Below are 26124 nucleotides of genomic sequence, written 5' to 3' on the forward strand. Positions count from 1 at the left end.
TGCCTTATGAACCGCTTGATAAAGGTGGACACAACCGGAGTAGTATCGTTTGGTGAGTGATAAACAGTATATCCTGGGAGCGATATGCTTGTTTTAGGGTCCTGTAGCAGAATTAGGTCTGGTGGGTGTTCTTCATTTAGTATGAGTTGAATTAGCGCTTCTCGCTTACGGCGTATGCTGCGACAGTTCCAGTGCCAAAGTTTTAAAAGGGGAGGAGTCTTAGAATTAGATGAATCACCTGCCATTTTGCTGTCCAGAAGTTTGGGAAGTGGAGGGGGGATGAGTGGTATGGGGTAGGGGCACCGCCTGCATTTGGTTGGTTGCCTCCACCACCATTAGGCCCATCTGTGTCCTGAGCTGGGTACAGAAGGTATCTAGCTTGTTCTCAAAAATTTTGAAGTGTTCGTCAATGAGGCTGTCGATCTGAGCTTCGAGAGTTGGGAATCGAGCCTCGAGTGCTTGCAGGCGCTTGTCTAGGAATTGCTGAAATTCATCGCGCATCTGCTGTTGGAAGTGTGCTAGTTTCGCTGTTAATTTTGCCTCAAGTTTGGCTTCAAACTGAGCCTCCATCTCTGCTGTTTTGTCTGATTGCTCCAGCTCTGTTGTTTTGGCTGATGGCGGAGGAACGTCTTTTCTTTTCTTTTTTGTATGTGGGGTGGAGGTTGAGGTTTCTGCGGGAGATGAACTCTGGTTGTCTAGGGGTAAAGGGTGACCAGTGGATGGGTGTGAGGGTTGGGTGATGGTTTGGGTGACAGGTGATGGGTGGGGTTGGGTGATGGCCTGTCGCAAGCTTCTTACCTCCTCTCGAAGACGGATCATCTCCTCGTCCCGGGGGTCTGGTTTGCGGACGATTCGTTCTGCCCATGTGAGCTCCTCGGGGGCCTTCGGGGGGGCTGATGGATTCCATCTTGGAAAATCTTCTGGGTGTAGCTGGCGTCTTCCGGTTGTTTCCCTGTTTACCGGTGGCTTCGTTGTTTGTTGTCGCTTCGTTGCTTTACACCATCCTGTTCCTGTAAGGTGCTCTCCGCCGCACAGAATGCATCGGGGCAAGCACTGACATGTTCTGTCTTCGCCGTGATCTTCGCCGCATCTTGGACATCTCGGTATTTTCGGTTCTGTACACACATCATATCTGTGTCCTGGGGCGCGACAGTTCGTGCAGGCCTCTGGTCGCGCCCTATATGGCGTGCACAGGTGTACTCCCCCATAGTAGATGATTCTACAGGGAATGGGTCCCTGGGCAAAGGTTATAAGGATGGATTTAGACTTGCCCATGCGTCTTGCTAGTAGAATGCCTGCTTCCGGATTTCTCGCTTGTAGATCTTGCAGAAGCTCTTCTTCCGTTTCATCCCAAAAAGCATTCGATATCACGCCTCTTAGTGTGTCCGCTGCAGGGACTATGTACGCTGCCACCCCATACGCTTTTGCGTTTAGTGTAATGCTTCTGATTTTAACCAGGTTAAGGGCTGCTTCCTGGTTAGTGGTGGCTACTGTGCACGTGTTGTTCATTGGGTGCACGCGTAGTTGCACTTCTTCTCCCATCGGTATCTTCGCCGTTTCGCAGAGACAGCGGAGCAGTAGCTGCGGTTGTATGTTGGGTAAGAATAGGCCTCCCTGTGAGCGGAAAACTACCTTAATCGCATGTTGTGGCAGTGGAGCCATTTGGCGACTTTTGCGCTTCACTTGCTGCGTTGCACGCAAGTGCGCCGGGTTCGGGCGGTACGTCGGACGCCACGTCGACGCGGGGAGCGTTCCGGTGCGTTCCGCGGATGCCTTCTGTTTTCCCGCGTACCCCGTTTGTATATTCCATTCGGGCTTTTGACTGGGACTTGCCTTGATAGGTTCCGATGATCTTAGTCCAGTCTGCTGGGTCGTAGTCCTCTTCTCGGAGGGTAGTTCCTTCGACTTGTACTTCCATCATCGTGGGCTGCCGGTGATTCCCCGAGCTAGATCTCGCGCCTGGCATGGCGCGGCCTGTACGGCGTGTCGGTCTTCTTTGTCCAATAAGTCACGTTTGCTGGACGATATGGTCGCCAAACTTGGTGAGTGGCCTCCACTCACCTTCGGGTAGCTACACGGCAAGTTTCTTGAAACGAGATGACAATTTACCAGAAGGGCAGCATCGGTCTCAGGGAGCCGATCTTGCATGCGTCCGCACTCGCCCGTTACCTGGACGCGTCTCCGCCTATGATAAGGCTAAGTCAAAGGAACCATAATGCTCGCGAAATGTCGAATGATGCATCACACGAGCGAACATAGGTGAAATAAGCTTCGCAGCAGCTGCAGAGAGGTGGGATTTAGGATTTCGATCTATACTGCAATATTGTCGGCGTTCGGAAGAATACTCTTGGCGCCACTATCGCGTTAGTACTGTTAGGTGTTTCCTTCGGTCCTCGTCTTGTCTGTCGTCTTGCCTTCCTTACTTTTGTTCGAAATAATACGTTCTTTGAAAACAACGTGACGAAGGAATGTGAGTTTTTGTGCACCGATCTGGTATTCCTTGAAGTCAAGCTGAAAATCCATGTTGCAAAGACACCACTGATGTTCCCGGAGGGACTACTCAAGCAGTTCGAGTGAGCTGATAATTCAGGATAAAAAAACGACGTCTACTGGATAACACGGGAAAGTCTTCCACTTCAGGCTGTACAACAAAATATGTATAGTTGGCTCAGAGCTCAGACCATTCTACAGCCTCAAAGCATATTAATCAATTCATTTAAGCCGCCATGGATTCCAAGGCCATCTGCCAGTAGTCGGTGCGTAAATCAGGTGATGAAAAGAGCTTTATTGCTTGCAAGCAGTTCAGAGCTTAATTGATTTTCTCAAAGGACAAAGTACCGACCTCTCCCTTCGTGGTGCGAAGGGAGAGGTCGGATAAAGGCGTCAGAACTTTTCTTAGTAGGCGACAGAGTTGGGCGGAAATTACGGACGCGGCGGCTCCTGTATCGACAAGCGCCAGGACGGCAATCCCTTCGAAACACACTTCAATTACGTTGGCTGGAGTGGTGCGAGGACGAGTTCGTGCCTCGGGAACTGCGGCCATCAGTTTTCCTGCTCGTCGGGTTCGGTACGGTGACGCATCGGAGAAAGCGAGCGACGTCGGGGAGACGGTGAGCGGCGGGCAGACGTGGGTGGGCGATCAGGGCAAAAGGAAGAGGTAGGAAAGCTGGAAGGCGAAGAGGAAAACTGAGCGAGGAAAGGTGGCGCTCGCCAGATGTTCGGAAAAGGAAGCATGCGACGACGGCAATGGCGCTCCACATGACCAGCAGCACCACAAGCAAAACATATTGGACGGTCATCGAAGGTGCGCCATTGTTGGGGGTAAGCTCCGACTCGTAGCTGAGAAGTCGGAAAATGCCGTCGGTCAGGTAGCGGCATAGGTGGCGGCGAAAAGGTCGGTGGTCGATGCATAGGGGGCGGCGAGAGTGTTTGTGGACGAGGCCGGGCTACTGCTTGTGCTTTCGTGAGAGGTGCAGTGACTGGCTTCGGATCATGGGCTGGAGGAATTGCTTGGGAAACTTGCTCCTGGATGTAGTCGCGGATCGCAGGCGCCAAAGAGAGTGGTGGTTCCGGGACACAAGACATCAATGATAGCTGGCGAGCGACCTCTGCGCTAACAAATTGCTGAATCTTGAGTAACAGAGAAGCATGGTCGTCTCCAAATCCAAGGCTGGACCGAGAGTCCGCGGGCGCTGGGGACGTCGGGTATGAAGCCGTTGCCTGCGCAACTCGTCGTAACTCTGGAACAATTCTATCACTTCGACGACAGTGCTAGGACTCTTCGATAATAACATTTGGAACGCGTCGTCCTCAATACCCTTCATGATATGTTTGATCATCTTCTCCTCTGACATGGACGCGTTCACCCGTTTGCCAAGGTGAACAATGTCCTCAATGTAGCTCGTGAAATTCTCTCCGATCTCTTGGGATCGTGTACGCAAGCGGTGTTCTGCATGGAGCTTTCTTATTGCTGGCCGACCAAAAACTTGGGTAAACATGGTCTTGAAGACCAACCACATAGTGAGGTCACTTTCATGGTTTAGAAACCATAGTTTCGCAACGTCCGACAGATAGAATGCTAAGGTTCTCAACTTGGTAGCATCGTCCCAATGGTTATGGGCACTCACTTGCTCGTATGAGGAGATCCAATCTTCAACGTCTTCTTAATCTGTGCCGGAGAAGATAGGGGATCTCGCTGACGCAAGACACCGGCACAAACCTGGGTGGGCGGCGATGGTGGAGGAGTTGGAGGAGTGCGGCTTGCGTCGTCGGGCATGATGGGGGGTAGAGTGTGACTCCGAAGTTTCAGGGTGGTCGAAACCCAGCAACCTCCACCACTTGCTAAGAGGTTTATTAGCAATGAGCGCAGGCGAACGGGAAGCGGTCACAAGCGTTCGGCCAAGGACAGCAACCACGAGCTCATGCTGGTGGCGATGCCGCTGAGGCGCAAGCTACTCTTCTTCATTATAGACCATACAATTGAGCTTGGGTCGTACGCAGTGGCTGTCACGCTCGAGCACTCACAATTCCGATTAGGAGTTCAGGCCTCGTGGTGATGGCTCGGCGGACTTGGCTCCGACGGTGGTGCGTACGGGCGGCGGTTGGCGACGCGCCAATAGGCAGGAACCGGTCCAGGCGCAGGTACACAGCTCCAGCAGGTATTCGGGTCAACCTGGACACCAGCGGCACGGTCCAAGTTCAGGGTGGCACCAGGACGTAGGCCAGTTCCGGAGCGTCAGCTCTGTGACGTATCCCGAGCTCGGTAGGGCAGCGGTGGGGTGAGAGCCCGAACGAAGCCAGCACAGCAGTGGAGTGAGAGCCAGGACGAAGCTCAGCACAGCAGTGGGGTGAGAGCCGTGAGGAGGCTCAGCTCAGCAGGACCCGCGACGATGGTAAAAGCTGTGGCATTTCCTTTGTTGATGAACTTCGCAATTACGCATAAGAAAAGCTTTATGTTTATTACTTTGTGATTTTCATTCAAGCTTATGCTAAAAAAAAAATGTCACAGTTTCGCCCTAAGGGCGAAGCAATGAATGCGATAGCAACACAGCAATGTCATACGAAGTAAGGTGAGCGGCTTTGGTAGCAACAACACGCAGAACTGTTGTCGACGCCATCGGCGTTTTGCCCGCGTTAGCTCAAAATGCGTGCGGCGTTGGTGACTGTTGCTGGAGCCTCTGATATAATAGGCACTTGGTGCCGCAGCTAAACGTCGCCTCCCTTCCCTCCCCCTCCCCACGGCCTCTCGCGCGTCCGAAGAAGGCGCGTTTGCTCTACATATATGGTGATTGTAAAGGAGAAAAGAGACGCCTACTTCTGCAGCCCTTAAGCGAGCACGGCGCAGAACGCGCGTTTGTTCTCCGCCGTGCGTTCACTCCCCGTGAAAGACGCGCCCCTCGCGCCCTTTCACTCGCACATACAGCGTTCGGCGCGCGGCGACGATTTCATCTCCAAATGACGTCATACGGAACCTCACGGCGACGGCGACGGCGACGGCGACGGCGACGCCGACGGCAGAAATCTGCTTTTGAGTGTCCATATAATTGCTATCGCAATAAAATTCAGAAAGTAAAATATATTTTTATGTAATTAGTTGGTTTTCAGATAACTTAGTGTAATACATGTAGTTCAAACCAGATAAGCCATTGCATAACCAGAGCCAGCTTACGCTATATACACATGCATTTGATAGGGTTAATAGGAGGTAAGTCGTCCTCCTCCCGGCGAACATGTTTTGAAGTACACCAGCTCCTGACCATTACAACGATGAGCCCACCATGCGGTAACTATACTCCTACCTTTCTGAAACACTTTCAGCTCATTTTGCATTAAGTGGTAGGCTCAGTAGCAAGTACACAAGCCGGTAAGCAGTCAATAGACGAGACAGCTTGGGACGTTCTCCGCATTTTAGTCTACTTTTCAATCAATGTACTGGCAGGGCGTTCTCTTTAGTAGATATGCCTTCCTCATCATTCGAACATCAAGGGGTGGGTGCACATTTTAACTACAATATTGATTTTATTTTTAACACGAAAGTGTTTTATTCCGGGGTCCACCAAGACTTCAGTGACGTATTTCCGTCACGGAAATACGTCATAGAACATAATACAAAAAAAGAAACCAGAAGAAAAAGTTCCACAAACATGCAAAATTTGGAAATCGAACCCACGATCTCTCGGTCCGCGACGATAGATCGCCGAGCGTTTAACCCATTGCGCCACAAACGCAATTGCAGAGAGCTACACAGACGCGCCTTATATATCTAACACTCCTCCGTGTACCCGCGCTCTTGCTCGAGGCGGTGCCGCCGCCTACGAGCAGAAAAGAGAAGTACTGCATTATGACACTAACGCGCACCGACAGTGAACGCTTCGGTAGTCTCAGCACTACGACTATAGTGCCTAGAATATACTTACTAGTGTGCCGACCGCCGGGCGTTTCTAATGGGAGACGCTGGCACCGCCGGTGATGCCTTCCGCCGGAGGCCACCAGACGGCGACACTGTTTGGGACCGTGCTAACCGAGCGGCGCATCGCGCGTCGCTTGCGCTTCGGATGCACTTTGGATGCGCGTTCGTAAGCGCAGTCGGTTGCGGCGCGTTGTAGCTTTCGAGCAAGTAGCATGTGGTGCCTCCGCATGTCATTGAAGACACGTTTCACTTTCGTGTTCTATACCGATTCCTATATAAGAGGGATCAACCACATTTTTTTATCGTTCCTTTAGTTACCTACACTTCGAACAGCCGGTGCGTGATAGTGATGTAGCAAGTTTTTGCCAGCTTCTCTCATAGTGGCGCCTTGCTTGTTTCTGGCATCAAAGAGGCTTGATCTCTCAAACCGAGGACACATAAACAAGCGGCTTCCTGCAACTGGAGAAATATGTTAATACAACGCACTGCAATTCCCTCTTCGTTATCACGAGCACAAGCGCAAGTCGCATATTAAGAGCAAAAGCTCCTTTGATATAAACAACCTTTTTTTTCTTTCATATCTGGGGCACCACTTAGTCCTTCGTTAAAATCTAGAGCACAAACTATTGACCTATCCCCTGGTCAATCTTCATCAAATGAGAATTATATTAGCCGGAGAATAAATTGGTTTGCAGTCACTGCCTACCTTCAAATGGCAAAGTACACGAAATGGGATGGTGAGCCTGACGCTTCTGGAACCAGTCGTTGTTAAAAACATTGCGCGCATGTGCCTCCTGCCAACAGTGATCTGCATCCTCTAGTGGCACAGTTTTTTTCCAGCAGCTGTAGCACGATAAATAGTTTTTTTTCTGTTTCTTTACGATTGTTTTTTTTTTTCGCCCCGAAACAGCGGCCTCCAGCTGTGACTTCAACGTTCAAGCACCGTAGTAGTAATGCGGAAAATGAAACAAGGCTTGACAGTAACGTAAAAACATTCCGCGGATATTGCGCGGTATCTTAACATGAACGATAAATGTCGCAATGTCAGAACTATCCACGGTTGCATGAGATTGATTTTCTTAGATTGCGTCACTGAAAGGTCATTGTCATTACTAAGATTTTTTAGTATGCAATTACCACTTCCCATCCCTATTTCCAGTTACGAACGCAGCCTAAAGTGCTTAGAAATGTCATGCTTGGACGCTGTTATTTGACTCATAACAAAATCGAAACCATGTAAGCTTTTCAAATTCTAACGGAGACCCTTTACAGCTTTGAACTGCTTGGTTTACGACTTTGTCTCAAGATCTTTACATGCTGAATGTGTATTTAAAGATCTTACAGAGTCGATAACCATCGAAGGTTGTGAGGGCCCCTGATGACGCCAAAGGGGGCCACTGTATAGGTTAGGTCTAAATACCACAAGTCACCAGCCAATGGCCGAACATCCTTTCTCGGTAACCAAGTTATTTCACTCATCATTGGAGACGCTGGTTGATCACTGGGTCCAGCAGCACTTACACCTATATGAACTGCTGAAGGAATGGTATGGGATCAATCTGCAGAGCATATGAGCGGCGAATGCAAAGAACGTACGAGTGCACATGGCATTGCGCGCGAATGCGTGATCCCACACTGGATGGCAGCTTGAAAGCCTTGTGTCACCGATGAGCCTATGATAAGGAGGAGGAGGAGGAAAAAACTTTATTCTGACAGGGCATTTGGGACCTCCCTGGTCCCCTGGGTCCCCGCGCGACCCCACCGCACTCAAACGTTCATGTTTAACTTGTCCATGACGTTAGCAGCCTGGATGGCGGCGATCTTCTGCCTTGCCGGGTCTGTGGAGCACAGTGAGGTCTCCCAGTCCTCCCAGGTTTGGAGTGGTGTCGGGCCGCCAGGGGGAGGAGAAGCCGGACAGGCCAGGAGTATGTGGGTGAGGTTTGCTTTCGGCGCATTGTACAGAGGGCAGGAAGGTGGGATGGGTCTGTAGTGGGAGAGGAGGGATGGGGTAGGTAGGGTGCAGCGTTTGCAGACGGCGCCACAGGTGTTGCTCCCTGGTAGTGAGGGAAGAGTGGGGCGGTGGGTATATTTGCCTCTCGGCGCGAGCATTCGCGATGAGCTGAGCGAAGGTACACGCACGCTCCCTCGAGAAACCCCCCATGAGGTCCGCCTGTGCCCCGTTTCTCGACCCTCGGGCTAAAGAATCGGCGGCCTCATTGCCGGGGTTTCCCGAGTGCACGGGCACCCAGATGAGCTCAGCACTGCGGGAGAAGGGGGGATTCTGGGTCAGTATGTGGAAGGTGGCAGGGTGAACTCTGCCCCTAGTATAATTTAGCAGTGCAGTTTTAGAATCACTCAGGATGTAGGTAGCACTGGAGCTGCCGAGCGCTAGCGCTATAGCGATCTCTTCCGCTTCCTCTGGGTCCGTTCCCTGGGGTAGTTCCTTTATTAATGGAGGTGTGTTCAGTGTGTAAGCAACCGCTGTGGCTCCGTGCTGATCGCATGCAGCATCTACCCATATTGCGTTCTGTTCATCGCCGTACCGTTTATGAAGGGCTGCTGCTCTGGCTTTCCGCCGCTCGCGGTTTTGGTCGGGGTGCATGTTACGAGGGAGTGGTCGAATGCGTAGCGTTTGACGAATTTCCGTAGGAAGGGTTTTTAGAGAGTCATGATTAGCAGGGATGCGAATTTCGAGTTTGGAAAGTATATGCCTCCCGGTAGAGGTACTGGCTAGTCGGAGATATTGTGCCTGTAGGTGTGCTTCGGTTAGTTCTTGTATGGTGTTATGCATGCCTAACTCCGCCAGTCGTTCGTTACTGGTGCTTTTGGGCAGGCGGAGCGCAGCCTTGGTAGCTTGTCTGACTATAGAATTTATTGTTTGGGTTTCGGTTATATTGAGGTTGAGGTAGGGGGTAGAGTACAGTACTCTACTCATGGTATACGCTTGTACTACTCGCAGAGTATCTTCTTCCCGCAGGCCGTGAGCTTTATTTGTTACTCTGCGTATTAGCTGCTTGGTAGCTGCTAGCGTGCTCTTTAGGCATTTGATGGTTTCGGTATTTCTCCCATCTTGTTGCAGGTGGAGGCCAAGGATTTGAATGGTGTGGACCTGTGGGACCACCCTATCCTGTAGGTAGATTCTAATAGGAGTATGACACGTTCTACCCTTTGGCGGGATCAACAAATGTTCAGATTTTTCCGGTGAGCAGGTGAGGTCTACCTTGGTGACCTCTTCCTGTATTACCATTGCGGCTGTTTGCAGTGTTTCTTCGATTTGCGCGTCCGATCCATATGTAGTCCACAGGGTGATATCATCCGCGTACAGGGTATGGTCAAGATGGGGAATTAGCTGTAGCTTCCGCGCGAGCGGAATAAGTACTGCGTTAAAAAGGAATGGGGACAGCACTGAGCCTTGCGGTGTGCCTACGTTCGCTAGTGTGTAGCGGCGTGTACGAAGGTTGTCTACGCACATGCTGGCCGTTCGGTTTTGCAGGAAAGCCTTTATGTAGTTGTATGTTCGTTGGCCAACTCCTAGGTCTATCATGGCCTTTAGGATGGCCTCGTGCGTGACGTTGTCGAAAGCCTTCTTGAGGTCAATCGCCAGTACCGCTTTAGTGTGCGCAGGTATGAGGGGGTCCAGAATAGCTGTTGTGAGTTGCAGCATCACATCTTGCGTGGATAAGCCCGATCGGAAACCAATCATTGAGTGTGGGTATTGACCAGTGTCTTCCATGTGACCGTGCAATCTAGCTAGGATGACTTGCTCAAAGAGTTTGCCTAGGCTGGAGGTAAGGGAGATGGGGCGCATATTTTCTGGGGTAACTGGTTTGTTAGGTTTCGGTATTATTATGACCCTTCCATGTGTCCACTCCTCTGGCAGTGTGCCGCTCTGCCAATGCTTGTTGAAGATACCGGTAAGTTCTTGCAGGGAATTGTCGTCTAGGTTTCTAAGAGCGGCGTTTGTTATGCGATCTTCGCCTGGCGTGGTGTTGCTGAGTCTATGAAGTGCTGCTCAGACTTCTTGTATAGTTATGTCCCTGTATAGTTCATTATTTGGTGGGCCGGCGAAATCCGGCAGTGGAGTGGAAGTGCCCGGCGAGGTGTGTCGGCTCTTAAGTTTCTGTAGTAGCGCCTGCGTGTCGTATTTATGGTTGTGTGTTAGTCGAGCGACAAGATTTCTAGTGTGTTGTTTACTTTTCATGGGATCAATCAGATGTTTTAAAAGATGCCACGCTCGAGCGGCACTGAGATTGCCTCTGAGACCCTCACATATCTGCTGCCAATTCTGTCTACGAACTTGTTGGCTGTAATCCTGAATTTGCTGTGCCAGCTCAGATATCCTGCTTTGGAGCTTCTTGTTGCGTTTTTGCTTAGCATATCTTTTCATGAGACTTTCATGCGCTTCTATCATATGCGCCAATTTTGAGGCCATAACTGGGACTTGCTGTTCTGGGCTATATTCCTTGGTGCACGCCGCTTGTTCCTCGAGGACTTGTGCTCTCCAGGCTAGCGCATCCACCGGCTCTGTTTGTTGGTTTGTTTCCCGCCGTTTTCTAAATTTATCCCAGTTGATTAATTTATGCTCTATTCTTTTTCGAGACGCTTGGGGACCTGAGACTTGACCTTCGATAATATAATGGTCACTGCCTAAAGTATGTGTTGTTCTATTCCATTGAAGGTTGTGGATGCGTCTGCCCATCGTGAGATCCAGACTTGTGTCCATCATTCCTGTTGTACCTTGTCTGGTGGGGCAGTCGAAATCATTGTACACCGTGAGCTGGGACTGTTGAGCTTGTGTCATGAGAACCTCCCCTCTGCCAGAAGTCCTCTGGTATCCCCAATCATTGTGCGCGCCACTCTCCGGCCACTATTATTGGTGTTTTATTTGCCGCTGCTGTAATTTGCGCTATTAGGTGAGCGCAGCGCGTTGCTGCCATGCTCGGCGGATTATATATATTGGCAATGAGTAAGGAATCCTGTTGAATGTCGAGTGGGATAACTTCAAGGACTACGTTTTATTTATTTATTTATTTATTTATTTATTGATACCTCAAATGCCCCTGGTATGGGGTATTACATGAGGGGTGGGTTACATTAGTACGAGTTCTTCGATGAATGACTTGAAGTGGCACGGGTCGGAGTGGTGCGCAGCGTCGGTGGGCAGATGATTCCAGTCATTCGCTGTTCGAATGAAGAATGAGTTGAGGTGCGCAGTAGTGCGAGCAGGTGGTGGGTATACAGCTTTAGAGTGACTGTTGCGGAGCGAAAGGCGATGAGCAGGTACGATAATCGAGTGAGCAAGAGACGAGTGATAAAACTTGTGGTAGAGGGACAGGCGCGCTATTTTTCTGCGTGACACAAGACTGGGAAGATTAGCCGTATGTTTTAGATAAGTGACGCTAGAATAGTATGAATAATCTGAGAAGACAAATCTAATAGCACGGTTTTGAATAGACTCAAGAGATTTCTGTAGGTTAATCTGGTACGGGTCCCAAACTGCGCATGCGTATTCCAGCTTGGGACGAATGAACGTTTGGTACGTTAGCAATTTTACGTGAGGAGGGGTAAACTTAAGGTTACGCCGGACATAGCCAAGGACACGGTTAGCTTCATTTGTTATGCTTCCTATATGATGTGACCAGCTGAGGTCATTAGTCACTGTGATACCCAGGTACTTGTACGATGAAGCTAAAGATAATTCGGAGCCAAAAATGACGTACCTATGTGCTTGGTAGGAAGCTCGGCGGTGGAATGAGATCTGCGAAGTCTTCTTGATATTTAAACACATTAGCCAAGTTCTACACCAGTTTTCAACAGTTAGTAAATCGTTTTGAAGGGAAATGTTATCGTGGAAGCTATGGATAGGACGATAAAGGACACAATCGTCTGCGAAAAGTCGAATACAGGGGGAGATGTTTGTCGGTAGGTCATTGATGTAGATTAAAAAAGTAATGGTCCGAGGACGGTGCCCTGAGGAACTCCGGATATAACAGGCGCTAATGAGGAAGTATGCCCATTAATACAGACGAACTGTTGCCTGTTGTGTAGGAAGTCACACAGCCAGTCGAAGACAAAGGGGTTAAGATTTAGGTGTGAGAGCATAAGGAATAGTCGTTTGTGTGGTACCTTGTCAAAGGCTTTCTCGAAGTCGAGGAACAGGGCGTCTATGGGAATATTGCGATCAATGCTTGAGCTGATGTCATGAGTAAATATTGCAACCTGGGTCTCACAAGATAAACCTTTTTGAAAACCATGTTGCTGTGGGTGAAAGAAGTCAACAGAGATTAGAAACTTGGTTACATGCGAATAAATGACGTGCTCCATTAATTTTGAAGCCACACACGTTAATGAAATCGGTCGATAGCTATTATGTGATGACGAAGTACCTTTCTTTGGGACTGGGATGATCATGCCCACCTTCCAGTCCTGTGGCACCACTCCTAATGACAGGGACTGTTGGAAAATGTGAGACAGGATGACACTTGTACTATGCTTGGTATTTTTTAACACCTTGGAGTTAATTCCGTCGATGCCTGCAGAAGATGACAATTTAACATTGTCAATGAGTTTGCTGATGCCATGAGGGCTGACTTGTATATCGGGCATAGTAGGGTAACTAAATTCAGAAAAATTGGGCAGTTCATCATTCGGTTCGAGAGTGAATACAGAAGAAAAAGTTTCATTAAGTACATCAGGAACTACTGCTTCAGGAAGAGGGTTATTGTGATCGTCGCATAAAGAAACAGTTTTATGGTGGGCTGGTTTAATTGTTTTCCAGAATTGCTTTGGATTATTACGCAACATTGTAGGCAATGTAGTAGAAAGGAAACGTTGCTTGGCTTCCGCTGCACAGCGCTGAAATGTTTTTTCAGCCACCTGGTATCTTTCCCAAGCGCATGCGTTGTTAGTATTTTTGGCGGCTCGGAAAAGTCTCTTCTTTTTGTTATTCAGGCGTTTTAAGTTGTTATTGAACCAAGGGGACGATACGCGCTCTGTAACATAAATGGTTGGTATATATCTATTAATTAGGTCACGCATTTTGTTTTTAAACAACAGCCAGTTTGTCTCAACTGATCTATCCAGAAAATCAACTAGGAACCAAGTGCAGAACTCAGTTAGGTCTCTATTCATGCTGCCATAATCTCCTTTATCGTACAGTGTTAATAATTTCTTTTCTTTTTTAGGGAGTAATAGTTTGCAATGAATGGAACCATGAACTATTACGTGGTCACTCAACCCAGGTAAAATTGTTAGTGACGAGACATTATCAGGGTGTGACGTCAACAAAAGATCTAGTATGTGTGCGCTTTTATCAGTAAGTCTCGTTGTTTCCAAGATTAGCTGTGTAAGACCAAATGTGAGGCACATGTTCAAAAATTCGCATTCTTCGTTATTCTTTGATAAAGATGATAACATATCAAGCCAGTTTATGGAGGGAAAGTTGAAGTCGCCGTATAAAATGATGGAAGCGTTACGGTGTGTGGACGTTATAGAGCAAAGTAATTCGTGTAGCGAAACAATGAAGGAAGGTTCAGCGTCAGGAGGGCGATAGCATACACCTAATATAACAGGTGGATATGAAGTTTTACAAACCAGGAATAAGGCTTCGATTGGCGTAGCAATGTTGATTAATGAGCAGTTAAGACTACGGTGGGTAGCCAGCATAACACCACCGCCCCGCCTACCGCCTCGGTCGCGACGAAAAATGTCAAAATCGGGGAAAGTGCATAACAGTTCCGAATCATCAACAGATGAATTCAGCCATGTTTCGGTAAGAGCAATTATTTTAGATTCAGTGGTTTCGACAAGGTATTGAAGTGAATCACGTTTTGGAAGAATGCTTCTAATGTTTGTGTAAAGAAATGGGAAAGGGTCACACGTATTTCTGGAGGCATTGCAAGGTAGCTATGTTTTATATGGGATGACCCTATTGTTGGAGTGATCAAATACGTAGCTCCTATTATCTATAATCAGCTTGTCGTGACGAAGCTTAAAAGCTTTCCCTTGGGATTTGCCATACTCAACGAGGCTCTTGCGGGCAACACGGGTGTTGCGGGAGTAGTCTTCGGATATTCTGAAGCCTGATCCTCTTAGTTTTTTTGCATTCGAAAGAATACGTTGTTTTGCTTTGAAGTTGGAGAGCATCAGAATGATAGGTCTGTTTTTACTTTGTTCGAATTTTCCGAGCCGGTGGGCGCGCTCTATGTCACTTGACTGGATATCAAGATTAAGGTTAGAGCTGCAGTGCTGTATAATTAGGCTTTCAGATTGATCCCACGTTTCACGTCCTGCATCTGGCAACCCAAAAAACACTAGGTTGTTACGACGCGACCTATTTTCAGCGTCGTCTATTCGTGCCGCCAGATTTGCAATGTCAGCGGCGTTACGCATTGTAAGGTCGTGGGTGTTATCTAACTTTGTTTTCATCGCAGCAATGCACGAACAGTCCTCCTCAATCTTGTCCAGTCTTTTTCTTATACTTTCAAACACCTTGTCATTTTGTGATAACTTGGTGCGAATCGATTTCATTTCATTTAGCAAGGAGGTCTGTCCTGAGCGAATTTCGTCAAGGGCAGACATAATAACCCCCGACGTTTGCGTAGTAGCGGAACGAAGGCTAGGACCGGGATTTTCTTCGATGTCGCCGGCGACTGGTAGCAGTTTTACCAAAATGCACGTACATTGTTTCACAGTGAGCAAGAAGCTGCGTGGGCCCGGCAGCACAACGAGGGCAGCGTAACTGGTGCGCTTAGCAAACAAAGAGCATTTGTTATTTACCTGCAAGAAAAGCAGATGCTGAACGTAAGGTGACCGCATCGTTGCCGTGCTGCCAGACCCACTGAGAGGGAGGGAGGGAGCGGCGATCCTTTTATCGAGCAAAGCTGATGCTTGTGTCGATCCGGTGGTTCCAGGGGCAGAGTATGACGGCAGCTGGAACAGCGTTGGCTCCGGTAGGGGCGCCGCAGGGCAAGTGCGCTGTCGGCTGCTTCCGCTTTCCAGCTGGGGTGGTGACTCGAATACCGGGACGGGTGAGTGCAAGGTTTCTGTAGGAAGCCAGTCCTTGGATCGGTAATGGGAGCAACCGATCACGGGACTTTTGGTGACGGATAGTGGCAGCAATGCAAGAGCCTGCAAGAAAAGCAGATGCTGAACGTAAGGTGACCGCATCGTTGCCGTGCTGCCAGACCCACTGAGAGGGAGGGAGGGAGCGGCGATCCTTTTATCGAGCAAAGCTGATGCTTGTGTCGATCCGGTGGTTCCAGGGGCAGAGTATGACGGCAGCTGGAATAGCGTTGGCTCCGGTAGGGGCGCCGCAGGGCAAGTGCGCTGTCGGCTGCTTCCGCTTTCCAGCTGGGGTGGTGACTCGAATACCGGGACGGGTGAGTGCAAGGTTTCTGTAGGAAGCCAGTCCTTGGATCGGTGATGGGAGCAACCGATCACGGGACTTTTGGTGACGGATAGTGGCAGCAATGCAAGAGCCTGCAAGAAAAGCAGATGCTGAACGTAAGGTGACCGCATCGTTGCCGTCCTGCCAGACCCACTTTTGTACTATGTGGGAAAATGAAAGTTGCGTATGCCTTATGAACCGCTTGATAAAGGTGGACACAACCGGAGTAGTATCGTTTGGTGAGTGATAAACAGTATATCCTGGGAGCGATATGCTTGTTTTAGGGTCCTGTAGCAGAATTAGGTCTGGTGGGTGTTCTTCATTTAGTATGAGTTGAATTAGCGCTTCTCGCTTACGGCGTATGCTGCGACAGTTCCAGTGCCAAAGTTTTAAAAGGGGAGGAGTCTTAGAATTAGATGAATCACCTGCCATTTTGCTGTCCAGAAGTTTGGGAAGTGGAGGGGGGATGAGTGGTATGGGGTAGGGGCACCGCCTGCATTTGGTTGGTTGCCTCCACCACCATTAGGCCCATCTGTGTCCTGAGCTGGGTACAGAAGGTATCTAGCTTGTTCTCAAAAATTTTGAAGTGTTCGTCAATGAGGCTGTCGATCTGAGCTTCGAGAGTTGGGAATCGAGCCTCGAGTGCTTGCAGGCGCTTGTCTAGGAATTGCTGAAATTCATCGCGCATCTGCTGTTGGAAGTGTGCTAGTTTCGCTGTTAATTTTGCCTCAAGTTTGGCTTCAAACTGAGCCTCCATCTCTGCTGTTTTGTCTGATTGCTCCAGCTCTGTTGTTTTGGCTGATGGCGGAGGAACGTCTTTTCTTTTCTTTTTTGTATGTGGGGTGGAGGTTGAGGTTTCTGCGGGAGATGAACTCTGGTTGTCTAGGGGTAAAGGGTGACCAGTGGATGGGTGTGAGGGTTGGGTGATGGTTTGGGTGACAGGTGATGGGTGGGGTTGGGTGATGGCCTGTCGCAAGCTTCTTACCTCCTCTCGAAGACGGATCATCTCCTCGTCCCGGGGGTCTGGTTTGCGGACGATTCGTTCTGCCCATGTGAGCTCCTCGGGGGCCTTCGGGGGGGCTGATGGATTCCATCTTGGAAAATCTTCTGGGTGTAGCTGGCGTCTTCCGGTTGTTTCCCTGTTTACCGGTGGCTTCGTTGTTTGTTGTCGCTTCGTTGCTTTACACCATCCTGTTCCTGTAAGGTGCTCTCCGCCGCACAGAATGCATCGGGGCAAGCACTGACATGTTCTGTCTTCGCCGTGATCTTCGCCGCATCTTGGACATCTCGGTATTTTCGGTTCTGTACACACATCATATCTGTGTCCTGGGGCGCGACAGTTCGTGCAGGCCTCTGGTCGCGCCCTATATGGCGTGCACAGGTGTACTCCCCCATAGTAGATGATTCTACAGGGAATGGGTCCCTGGGCAAAGGTTATAAGGATGGATTTAGACTTGCCCATGCGTCTTGCTAGTAGAATGCCTGCTTCCGGATTTCTCGCTTGTAGATCTTGCAGAAGCTCTTCTTCCGTTTCATCCCAAAAAGCATTCGATATCACGCCTCTTAGTGTGTCCGCTGCAGGGACTATGTACGCTGCCACCCCATACGCTTTTGCGTTTAGTGTAATGCTTCTGATTTAACCAGGTTAAGGGCTGCTTCCTGGTTAGTGGTGGCTACTGTGCACGTGTTGTTCATTGGGTGCACGCGTAGTTGCACTTCTTCTCCCATCGGTATCTTCGCCGTTTCGCAGAGGCAGCGGAGCAGTAGCTGCGGTTGTATGTTGGGTAAGAATAGGCCTCCCTGTGAGCGGAAAACTACCTTAATCGCATGTTGTGGCAGTGGAGCCATTTGGCGACTTTTGCGCTTCACTTGCTGCGTTGCACGCAAGTGCGCCGGGTTCGGGCGGTACGTCGGACGCCACGTCGACGCGGGGAGCGTTCCGGTGCGTTCCGCGGATGCCTTCTGTTTTCCGCGTACCCCGTTTGTATATTCCATTCGGGCTTTTGACTGGGACTTGCCTTGATAGGTTCCGATGATCTTAGTCCAGTCTGCTGGGTCGTAGTCCTCTTCTCGGAGGGTAGTTCCTTCGACTTGTACTTCCATCATCGTGGGCTGCCGGTGATTCCCCGAGCTAGATCTCGCGCCTGGCATGGCGCGGCCTGTACGGCGTGTCGGTCTTCTTTGTCCAATAAGTCACGTTTGCTGGACGATATGGTCGCCAAACTTGGTGAGTGGCCTCCACTCACCTTCGGGTAGCTACACGGCAAGTTTCTTGAAACGAGATGACAATTTACCAGAAGGGCAGCATCGGTCTCAGGGAGCCGATCTTGCATGCGTCCGCACTCGCCCGTTACCTGGACGCGTCTCCGCCTATGATAAGGCTAAGTCAAAGGAACCATAATGCTCGCGAAATGTCGAATGAAGCATCACACGAGCGAACATAGGTGAAATAAGCTTCGCAGCAGCTGCAGAGAGGTGGGATTTAGGATTTCGATCTATACTGCAATATTGTCGGCGTTCGGAAGAATACTCTTGGCGCCACTATCGCGTTAGTACTGTTTAGGTGTTTCCTTCGGTCCTCGTCTTGTCTGTCGTCTTGCCTTCCTTACTTTTGTTCGAAATAATACGTTCTTTGAAAACAACGTGACGAAGGAATGTGAGTTTTTGTGCACCGATCTGGTATTCCTTGAAGTCAAGCTGAAAATCCATGTTGCAAAGACACCACTGATGTTCCCGGAGGGACTACTCAAGCAGTTCGAGTGAGCTGATAATTCAGGATAAAAAAACGACGTCTACTGGATAACACGGGAAAGTCTTCCACTTCAGGCTGTACAACAAAATATGTATAGTTGGCTCAGAGCTCAGACCATTCTACAGCCTCAAAGCATATTAATCAATTCATTTAAGCCGCCATGGATTCCAAGGCCATCTGCCAGTAGTCGGTGCGTAAATCAGGTGATGAAAAGAGCTTTATTGCTTGCAAGCAGTTCAGAGCTTAATTGATTTTCTCAAAGGACAAAGTAAAAATTCTGCAAATGCATCCTATCGCAAACCGCATGAACTGCAATAAAATAGATATACACAAAAATTAACACATCCCCACGGGTTGGCCAGCGCTATCGCACGTGTTTGATGCCAAAGCTCTAAAGCTGTGCAATGTGCACGAGTAAACATCTTTGAAGCGGCCCGGTCGGGCTTAGTTTTAAAAACAATAACACGCATAACGGAGGGAGGGGGGGAGGGGGGGTGGGGGGGGGGGGGGGGGGACAAGCACCACACTAGTTTTTTAGTCAGCATTCCTTCACGCCACTTTTTCTGTAATTTTTTGAAAACACCACGAACAACATTTTATTGCGATAGAAATTATATGGACACTTCTACCGGATTCCTGCCGTCGCCGTCGTCGTCGCCGTCGCCGTGAGGTTCCCTATAGATAAAATCTTCGCCACGCGCCGTATGCCCGAGCGGAAGCGTGCGGGGACGCGCGCTAGGAGAGCGAACGCACTCAATCTCCCACGTGCAAGCAAGGAAGCGGAAAGCCAGCGCCGGGGGAGCAGGGGGGGGGGGGGGGCACTTCTCTGCCAACAACCGCGCTCGTCGCTCGTCCACACAGTCTCTTATCTCTTCCACGCGCAAGCAAGGAAGCGGGAAGCCAGCGCCGGAAGGAGCGCGGGGGGGGGGGGGGGGGGGGGGGGGCACTTCTACGCTGCCAACAACCGCGCTCGTCGCTCGTCCGCGCCGTCTCTTATCTCCACACGGCTCTGACCGTTATGCGCCGTGCATTCGCCGCTCAGTTTCCGTTGAAGCGATAGACCGCACGTACCTTCGCCCGCTGCTGCGGCGTATATATGCGCTTGCTGCCAGCGTTTTGACAGTCGTTGTCTGCAGTAATTCAGTGTGATCTATTCATGTTTGTTTGTGCGCGCTCACACCACGCTTGTTCAATCAGTTAGTAATAGTCGGGCCACATTTTCCAACGTACGCTACACATGAAATGCTGCCCGGGTCGGCAGTGCAGCGCTACCGGTGTGTCCCTTCGCACGCGCTGCCCACGGGAAGCGCTTCTCATCAACACCACCGTTTCACACGCGCCTTCTCGTGGTCATCGAGTCTCTCTTCATGTCGGTCTACTTACGCCGCAGCACCCTTGCTTACTTAATCAGCTCATGTTTTTGCTCTGGCTAATGCTTTTGGTCAATATGCTGCTCGACACAAGTGTTGACCAACCTATTGTGGAAGTCCTGTGAAGCTTGTTGACCTGCTCGTGGGAAACACGCTTCGAAATGAGTACGTAGTATGAATGCCTGTCGACATGTTTTCCTTCACTACATATGTGTCTTCTGCTTTCATTTACCTTGAACAGCGCTACTGAGTGACTGTCGTCTTCTTGGCCTGCCTTGTATTGCCTTCTATGGAGGCGTACACCCAAGTGGTCGTCCCTGTCGAGGCGAGCCAAGGTCATCGCGTACCCTTTTCTTGCCTAGCAAAAAAACATCCGGGGTCAGATTCCCGGTGGTTCTCGTTCGTAAATTGTATTTGGCATTGGTCGGCCAACTTCGGTCATGACATGTTGAGCATTAGAATTGGTTTACATTTGCTTGTACAAAGAATTCCACCGTACTGCATATGTGCCCCGGTTCGTAGCGCGTCTTGTTCTTTATTTTTGTGACTTATGCGGCTTATGCAGTGATGACAACTCAGTTTTTTTTTTACCTTTGAACTATTGTTTTTTTTTTCAAATAACGGGACCAGTGACATTTCTTTTTAAATTTTTTGCCTGCTACTATTGCCACGGTTGTATTATTTATTGTTTTTTATTTAGTTTTTGTTATCTGTCATCTTCTTCCTCTTCTCTATTTCCTTTCTTTGCTCCCATATTCCACTTTTTTGGTATTGTTTTTTTTTCTCTCAAAAATAAGCCCGCGTTGTGCTACTTTAAGTTCCCAGTTGCTAACCTGGTCATGTTTTTCTCTCTGTGTGTTTGTACAAAATTTTCAACTTACCCAATACAAATAATATTTCACAAAACGTTGCACTATGCCTACAACATAAGTGGCCACGAACAGCATTGGTAAACCTGCCCGCTGCTGCTACATCTTCTACAGCATTTACTTTTTTTGTTGTTGTAGCTACGATAAAATGGCGATTGAAACTGGGGGGCATATCCCTTCATCTGTACACTCTGCCACGTATGTGACAGAGTTGACCGGTTGCCCTGCGAATATCTCCAACATAATATCTTGTCGCGGTAGTCTTTTGTATACCTTTCTTGAATATGGCGCAAAATTTGCGTGGGATAGATACGCTGGAGCTATCATTATTCACATTTTCTTTTCATATATAGGCGTGCGTTTAAGGAATACAAATCATATTCAAGTACCTTGAATTTAATTCCTTTGTGTGATATCCTGTGTTCACAGCTTATTGACAGCTTCATCACTAAGTGTTAATTTGAAAATATACAAGTACATTTGTTAAGTTTTACACAGATAAGCCTAAAGATAAACAACGTATGAACTAAGGCAGGAAGCTTTTAGAAACAAATATTAGTTCGCATCCGCACGAAGTCGTCGGCCATTTCGGTGACCATTCAATCACTCAAATAGAACAGGGTCATCTGCACAAACATTCGTGTGTGAATGACTCATCTAGAGAGGCATGACCGATCTCACATGCTTGGTTTGCCGGAATTAATAATTATGTAACACAAATAAAAATGTGCAAGCTGACAGCTATTATTACTACTTCCAAATGAAATCAGAAAACATTCCGCAAATTATACGCTCCTCCAGTTGAATTTACCGCATGCTCTTTACTGCCCGCTACACGTCGTACAACGTTAAACCATCATTATTCCAGCAAAGTAAACAAAACATCTTTAACCGTTAAAACTGTTACTCTTTACCACATACATTCGACGTCGTCGGAAAGTTGTCAACAATCACAAAACTGGACTAATAAACACACGGACGAACATTCGCGTACAGAGTCTTAGTACTGCAATATAAATAAATGCTCGCGCAACGGAACAGTTCACGTAGCATAAATACTCACAAAACCAAGATGTTTACACAGAAGATGTTGAGCACTTACGAATTAGGTCCCTCTTGAATGCCGCAATCTAAATACAACCATCCTGTACGCAGACACAAATGATAGATGAACACTAAGACACAATGAACATGTAATCAAGAATGCCTGTTATTAATAACATTGCAAGCAATAATTGTTATCTGAATTAGTATTTTGTGATATTTTTTATTCCTAAAAAATTGTACTAAGGCACGCGCAGCGATGTCTTGAAGTTTATCTGTCGGCCATGGACCCTAAATTTTTTTAAAGAATAGTGGCCGTCTATCCAAGCCATGGAGTTCTTCCTAAAGTTCCTTACGGGGAGCATCATGTTTTTTACAGTGCAGAAGAAGGTGTTCTATGTCTTCTTCAGCCTCTTCACATGAGCATGTAGCACTGTTAGTTTTTCTTATCCTATACAGACAGCTTTTAGTAGAGGCAGTGCCAAGCCGAAGCCTATGAACTGTTGTTTCAACACATCGACTTATTTTCTACGGAATATTGAATTCTATTCCAGATCAATATTATATAATTGAGAGTTCTGCGCATCATTTATGAACCTAGTTTCCTTGGACAATCTACAGCATAGTTTGTTGAACAGACATCGCGCATCACTCGTCGTTAGAGGAAGTAGTGATAATTTATTCTCCTGACGCGCTGCACGTGCCATGTGATCAGCTGTTACATTTCCTATGATTTCACAGTGACTTGGAATCCTCTGGAAAGTAATGTCGTATTGTAGACCTTTCGCTATGGCGTAAGTCTTCTGTATTTCGTATGTCAATGTGTATCTGGGTATTCATATCCCTATACTTACCACTCCGTATACTTTCTGTCACGGCATGTATTTCTGAATATTGTACAGCTCCTCGTATTCTAATCGCTCTCCCCTCTCTACTGCATATATTAAATGTCTTGAAGGTAAGTAAGAAAGTAAAGAGATACATGCGTTTTTCTTTCAGCTGCTGTCCTATACCAGATACAGGCTAGAAACGTGTTTACTTTCAGTGATGGCAGTGGTCTTTCGATAAAATTTGGCCTGTTCCATGTCCTGCTATGCTTCAGCAAGCAGGGTCTGTTGTTATTGCAATGCGTTTTTGGAGCAGCTGGTCGCACCTGTGAAATGAGTTACATTAGAGCGCTATCGAATGCATGACATGCATACAGTAAACTTGTTACCGAACTGAAATGTACGTGACAACGACGAAACTGTGTGGCAACGATAAATGGCTGACCAAGAGAGGGTTGTATTGCAGTAACAGTTTTTGAGGACAATTTGCTTTGCGATGAAAAATATTTGCTTGCAAACATAATTATCAACGATTATAACACAATTTTACCCTTCTTTGCTGTATACCTATACAAGAATGGACAACACTGCGCGCTATTTCTTTAGATATTACAGCGAAGCTGTTAAGGGCTAGTTCCTCCAGGAAAAAACGTGTAGAAAAAAATTATCATCATCAGTATTTCGGCTCCATGTGCGTGGCGGTTTCCCGCCAGTTGTGCCTTAGCACATGGGTCAAAGCGGATGACTAACATGACTGATCGGTCATGACATCAATAACATCACATGATGGTCAATTACGTCACGATTAGCGACAATAAAATCCCTTGTGCCGCATACCCGCTTTGGATATGCGGGTATGAGCCGGGAACAAGAAAGAAAGAAGGAAGGAATGAAGGAAATAAATAAAGAAAGAAAGAAAGAAAGAAAGAAAGAAAGAAAGAAGGAAGGTAAGAAAGAAATCACGTGTAGCTCTACCTGCGTTGGATATGTGGGTATGCGCTGCCGAGAGCAGGAGCGGGAGAGATCTCACAGGATCCTGACGCTGCCGTGAGTGTGCCGCAACAATGAACGCTGTGGGTCATACGCTAGTCTATGACGATGGTTCGGACTTGGCGCAGCAAACGCCCTGCTTGGCCATCGCGCAGGGCAAAAATAAGACGCCGGTGTCCTTTCTCTTTGACGAACATTCCGAAGACGCTCAATATAATCAATAATGGTAACATATAAACTCACTATAGCAATATTAACTACAGCACACCCAGCATAGTCACAGCTTCGCTGGCTTTCATCTTCACTTTAGTGGAAGTGCTCTGGACTTTTATTCTGAAATTTGCAGCGACAGCAGGTAAATGTTCTAAACTCTGCCAGCGTTGTCCGTTCGTCAGTCTGGCCGGCCAGCTAGGCGTTCGTTTATTGTGTGACGCTGACGACGACCGTTGTCGCCAGGCCACCTTGTCATTCGCAGCTTCAATATCGCCATAGGGCAAAGAAAAAAAATCTTTTTCCACAACAGCCATCACCTGGGGTCTTTGCCGTTCATCAAATGATCGTACACGAGCGTTTCTGCAATTCATCTCCATTGGAATCCGATTACCATGACCTGTATTACACCCGCGACCTCGAGTTCAGCACTCTAGCGTTGTAGCCATGAGGTTGTTTGGTTTATTTACGTCTATGGTATAATGTCGCAGGCTGTTCAGAGAGCGTGTGTTTTGAGACTATTTTAACGCGGAATGGTAATATCAATATGGTACTTTTAAAATATTACCGAAAGTCACGTTTTCGCTACGGGAATTATGAATAATGTGCCTTTAAATAACGCATGTGTTCTAACGACAAGGACTGAAGTTTAGAGTTTCTGCATCTTCTGCAGTAGCATGCACATATATTACGCATTCCGCATTAGCAATACATTATATGTGGTCTGATGATGAGGCTGCAATGAAGACGGCGCTCCAGCACCGAACAAGAGACAATATTCAAAATGAAACAACTTGGAGGTGAGTATCACGGTTTTTATCGGTTTGGCCGGACCATGGTTGAGCTCTTGATGAAGTAGCGCATCAGTCCTTGTGCCACTGAAACGTCCATGGGCAACATGTCACCCCTAAGGCACATCTGGCGAAGAGAGAAAAACCAGAATAGGTATGTTATTTATCATGTCCACATTGCGTTCGCGGTGCGCAGCACTCAACATGTCGACCAATGCACCAGCCTGTCATTTGAATACTGTAGTCATATAGTATGGTTTTTTATATTGGTGCTCTTCTTACACCTATTTTTAAGCAGAAAAAATTACTTAAACAGCATGGGCGCGTTCCCCCATATGTACTTGGCTGTTGAATGTGAAAAGAGCACCAGAAATGCCAAAATGGTTCACTACTAACGTCCCAGTCAACTACATGAATGCACAGCCGTCAGGATAAACTGGTGGCTGGAGCAGGAACCGCGTGGCCATGGTGTCGACACACCTACGTCATTGTGTAGGAGCGTAGCCAGAAATTTATTTCGGGGGGGGGGGGGGGGGTTTCACCGGCCCGACCGGGTTGGAGGGGGGGGGGGGGGGGGGGGCAAGCGTCTGCTTTCCTCTACATGACGTGATCAATCATAAATATCGGTAGTTTAAGAAGACTCTATACATGTATATCAAAGACGTGGGACCCCTCGCGAGTGCGTGTGCTTGTGAAGAAATTAAGTAAAACGTAAAGCAAGCTCAGTAAAATACAGTAAGTTGACAGGTACACTGGGCGTTTGGAGCAACGGTCTCTCATCGCGCCACTGAATGGACCAGTCTTCGAAAACGCTTCATTGAGACGACGGGCCCGCCTGATCGGAGAAGACATCATTAATTGTTAATCTCCGTTACGCGTAGATGGCGTCGTCCTCGTCGGGGCGAAGTGCGTTTCACAAGTCAAGGACGGCTATACACGTGAAATGCACGTGTGACCAGGCTATACCTACTCCCATAGCAATAGCTTGTTCGCTGCGTCTTTGCGCTAGAAAACATAAATACGCGCCAAAACGCGTAATGCTTTTTTTTTTCGAAGCTTTCGTCGCCCTGCTCCCTCATACGAGAGGGTTGCATTTCCTGCGGCAAGTGCATGGACCGCTGTGTCTTCCGCTGTGTGCGAGCATGCAGCCGTCATTTCCCTTTACGTCAACATATTCAGAATTGTACAGAATATTTCACCGCACAGCATAGCTATGGCATTTGTACGCATCTTAAGTAGTGCGTGCAACTCAATTCTGCTTCGCTTACGCCGGTGCAAACAGGAAGCGGCCTTGTACCTCACAGAATCTCGACTGATTGGTGTACTAGTGATGAAGGAATAAACTCCGGTCTTGTTCAGTGCGTAGTGCATATAATACATTTCTCAGGACGCGTGAACTCCGACGAGAACTGTCAGCGCCTGCAACAAGAGTTTACTTACGCTGCACTGCGCACAGTAGTAATCCATGCTTGTC

General features: G+C 48.2%; 2 protein-coding genes across 2 annotated transcripts in view; both read right to left on the minus strand.

The window, feature by feature from the left end:
- Nucleotides 1-7224, minus strand: part of LOC119441785 (uncharacterized) — a 74387-nt gene extending 67163 nt beyond the window's left edge. The window contains exon 1 of the mRNA XM_049661618.1: nt 7116-7224. The gene's annotated coding sequence lies outside the window, so the exon portion shown is untranslated. The remainder of the gene's footprint in view (nt 1-7115) is intronic.
- Nucleotides 1-16554, minus strand: part of LOC125943535 (uncharacterized) — a 42684-nt gene extending 26130 nt beyond the window's left edge. Inside the window, exons 1-3 of the mRNA XM_049662902.1 lie at nt 16309-16554; nt 15188-15889; nt 325-483 (exon numbers count right to left, since the gene is read on the minus strand). Coding sequence (XP_049518859.1) covers nt 325-483; nt 15188-15889; nt 16309-16554 — 1107 coding nt within the window. The remainder of the gene's footprint in view (nt 1-324; nt 484-15187; nt 15890-16308) is intronic.
- Nucleotides 16555-26124: the final 9570 nt, after the last annotated feature.

This window comes from Dermacentor silvarum, chromosome 2 (assembly GCF_013339745.2).
Source record: "Dermacentor silvarum isolate Dsil-2018 chromosome 2, BIME_Dsil_1.4, whole genome shotgun sequence".
NCBI lineage: Eukaryota > Metazoa > Arthropoda > Arachnida > Ixodida > Ixodidae > Dermacentor > Dermacentor silvarum.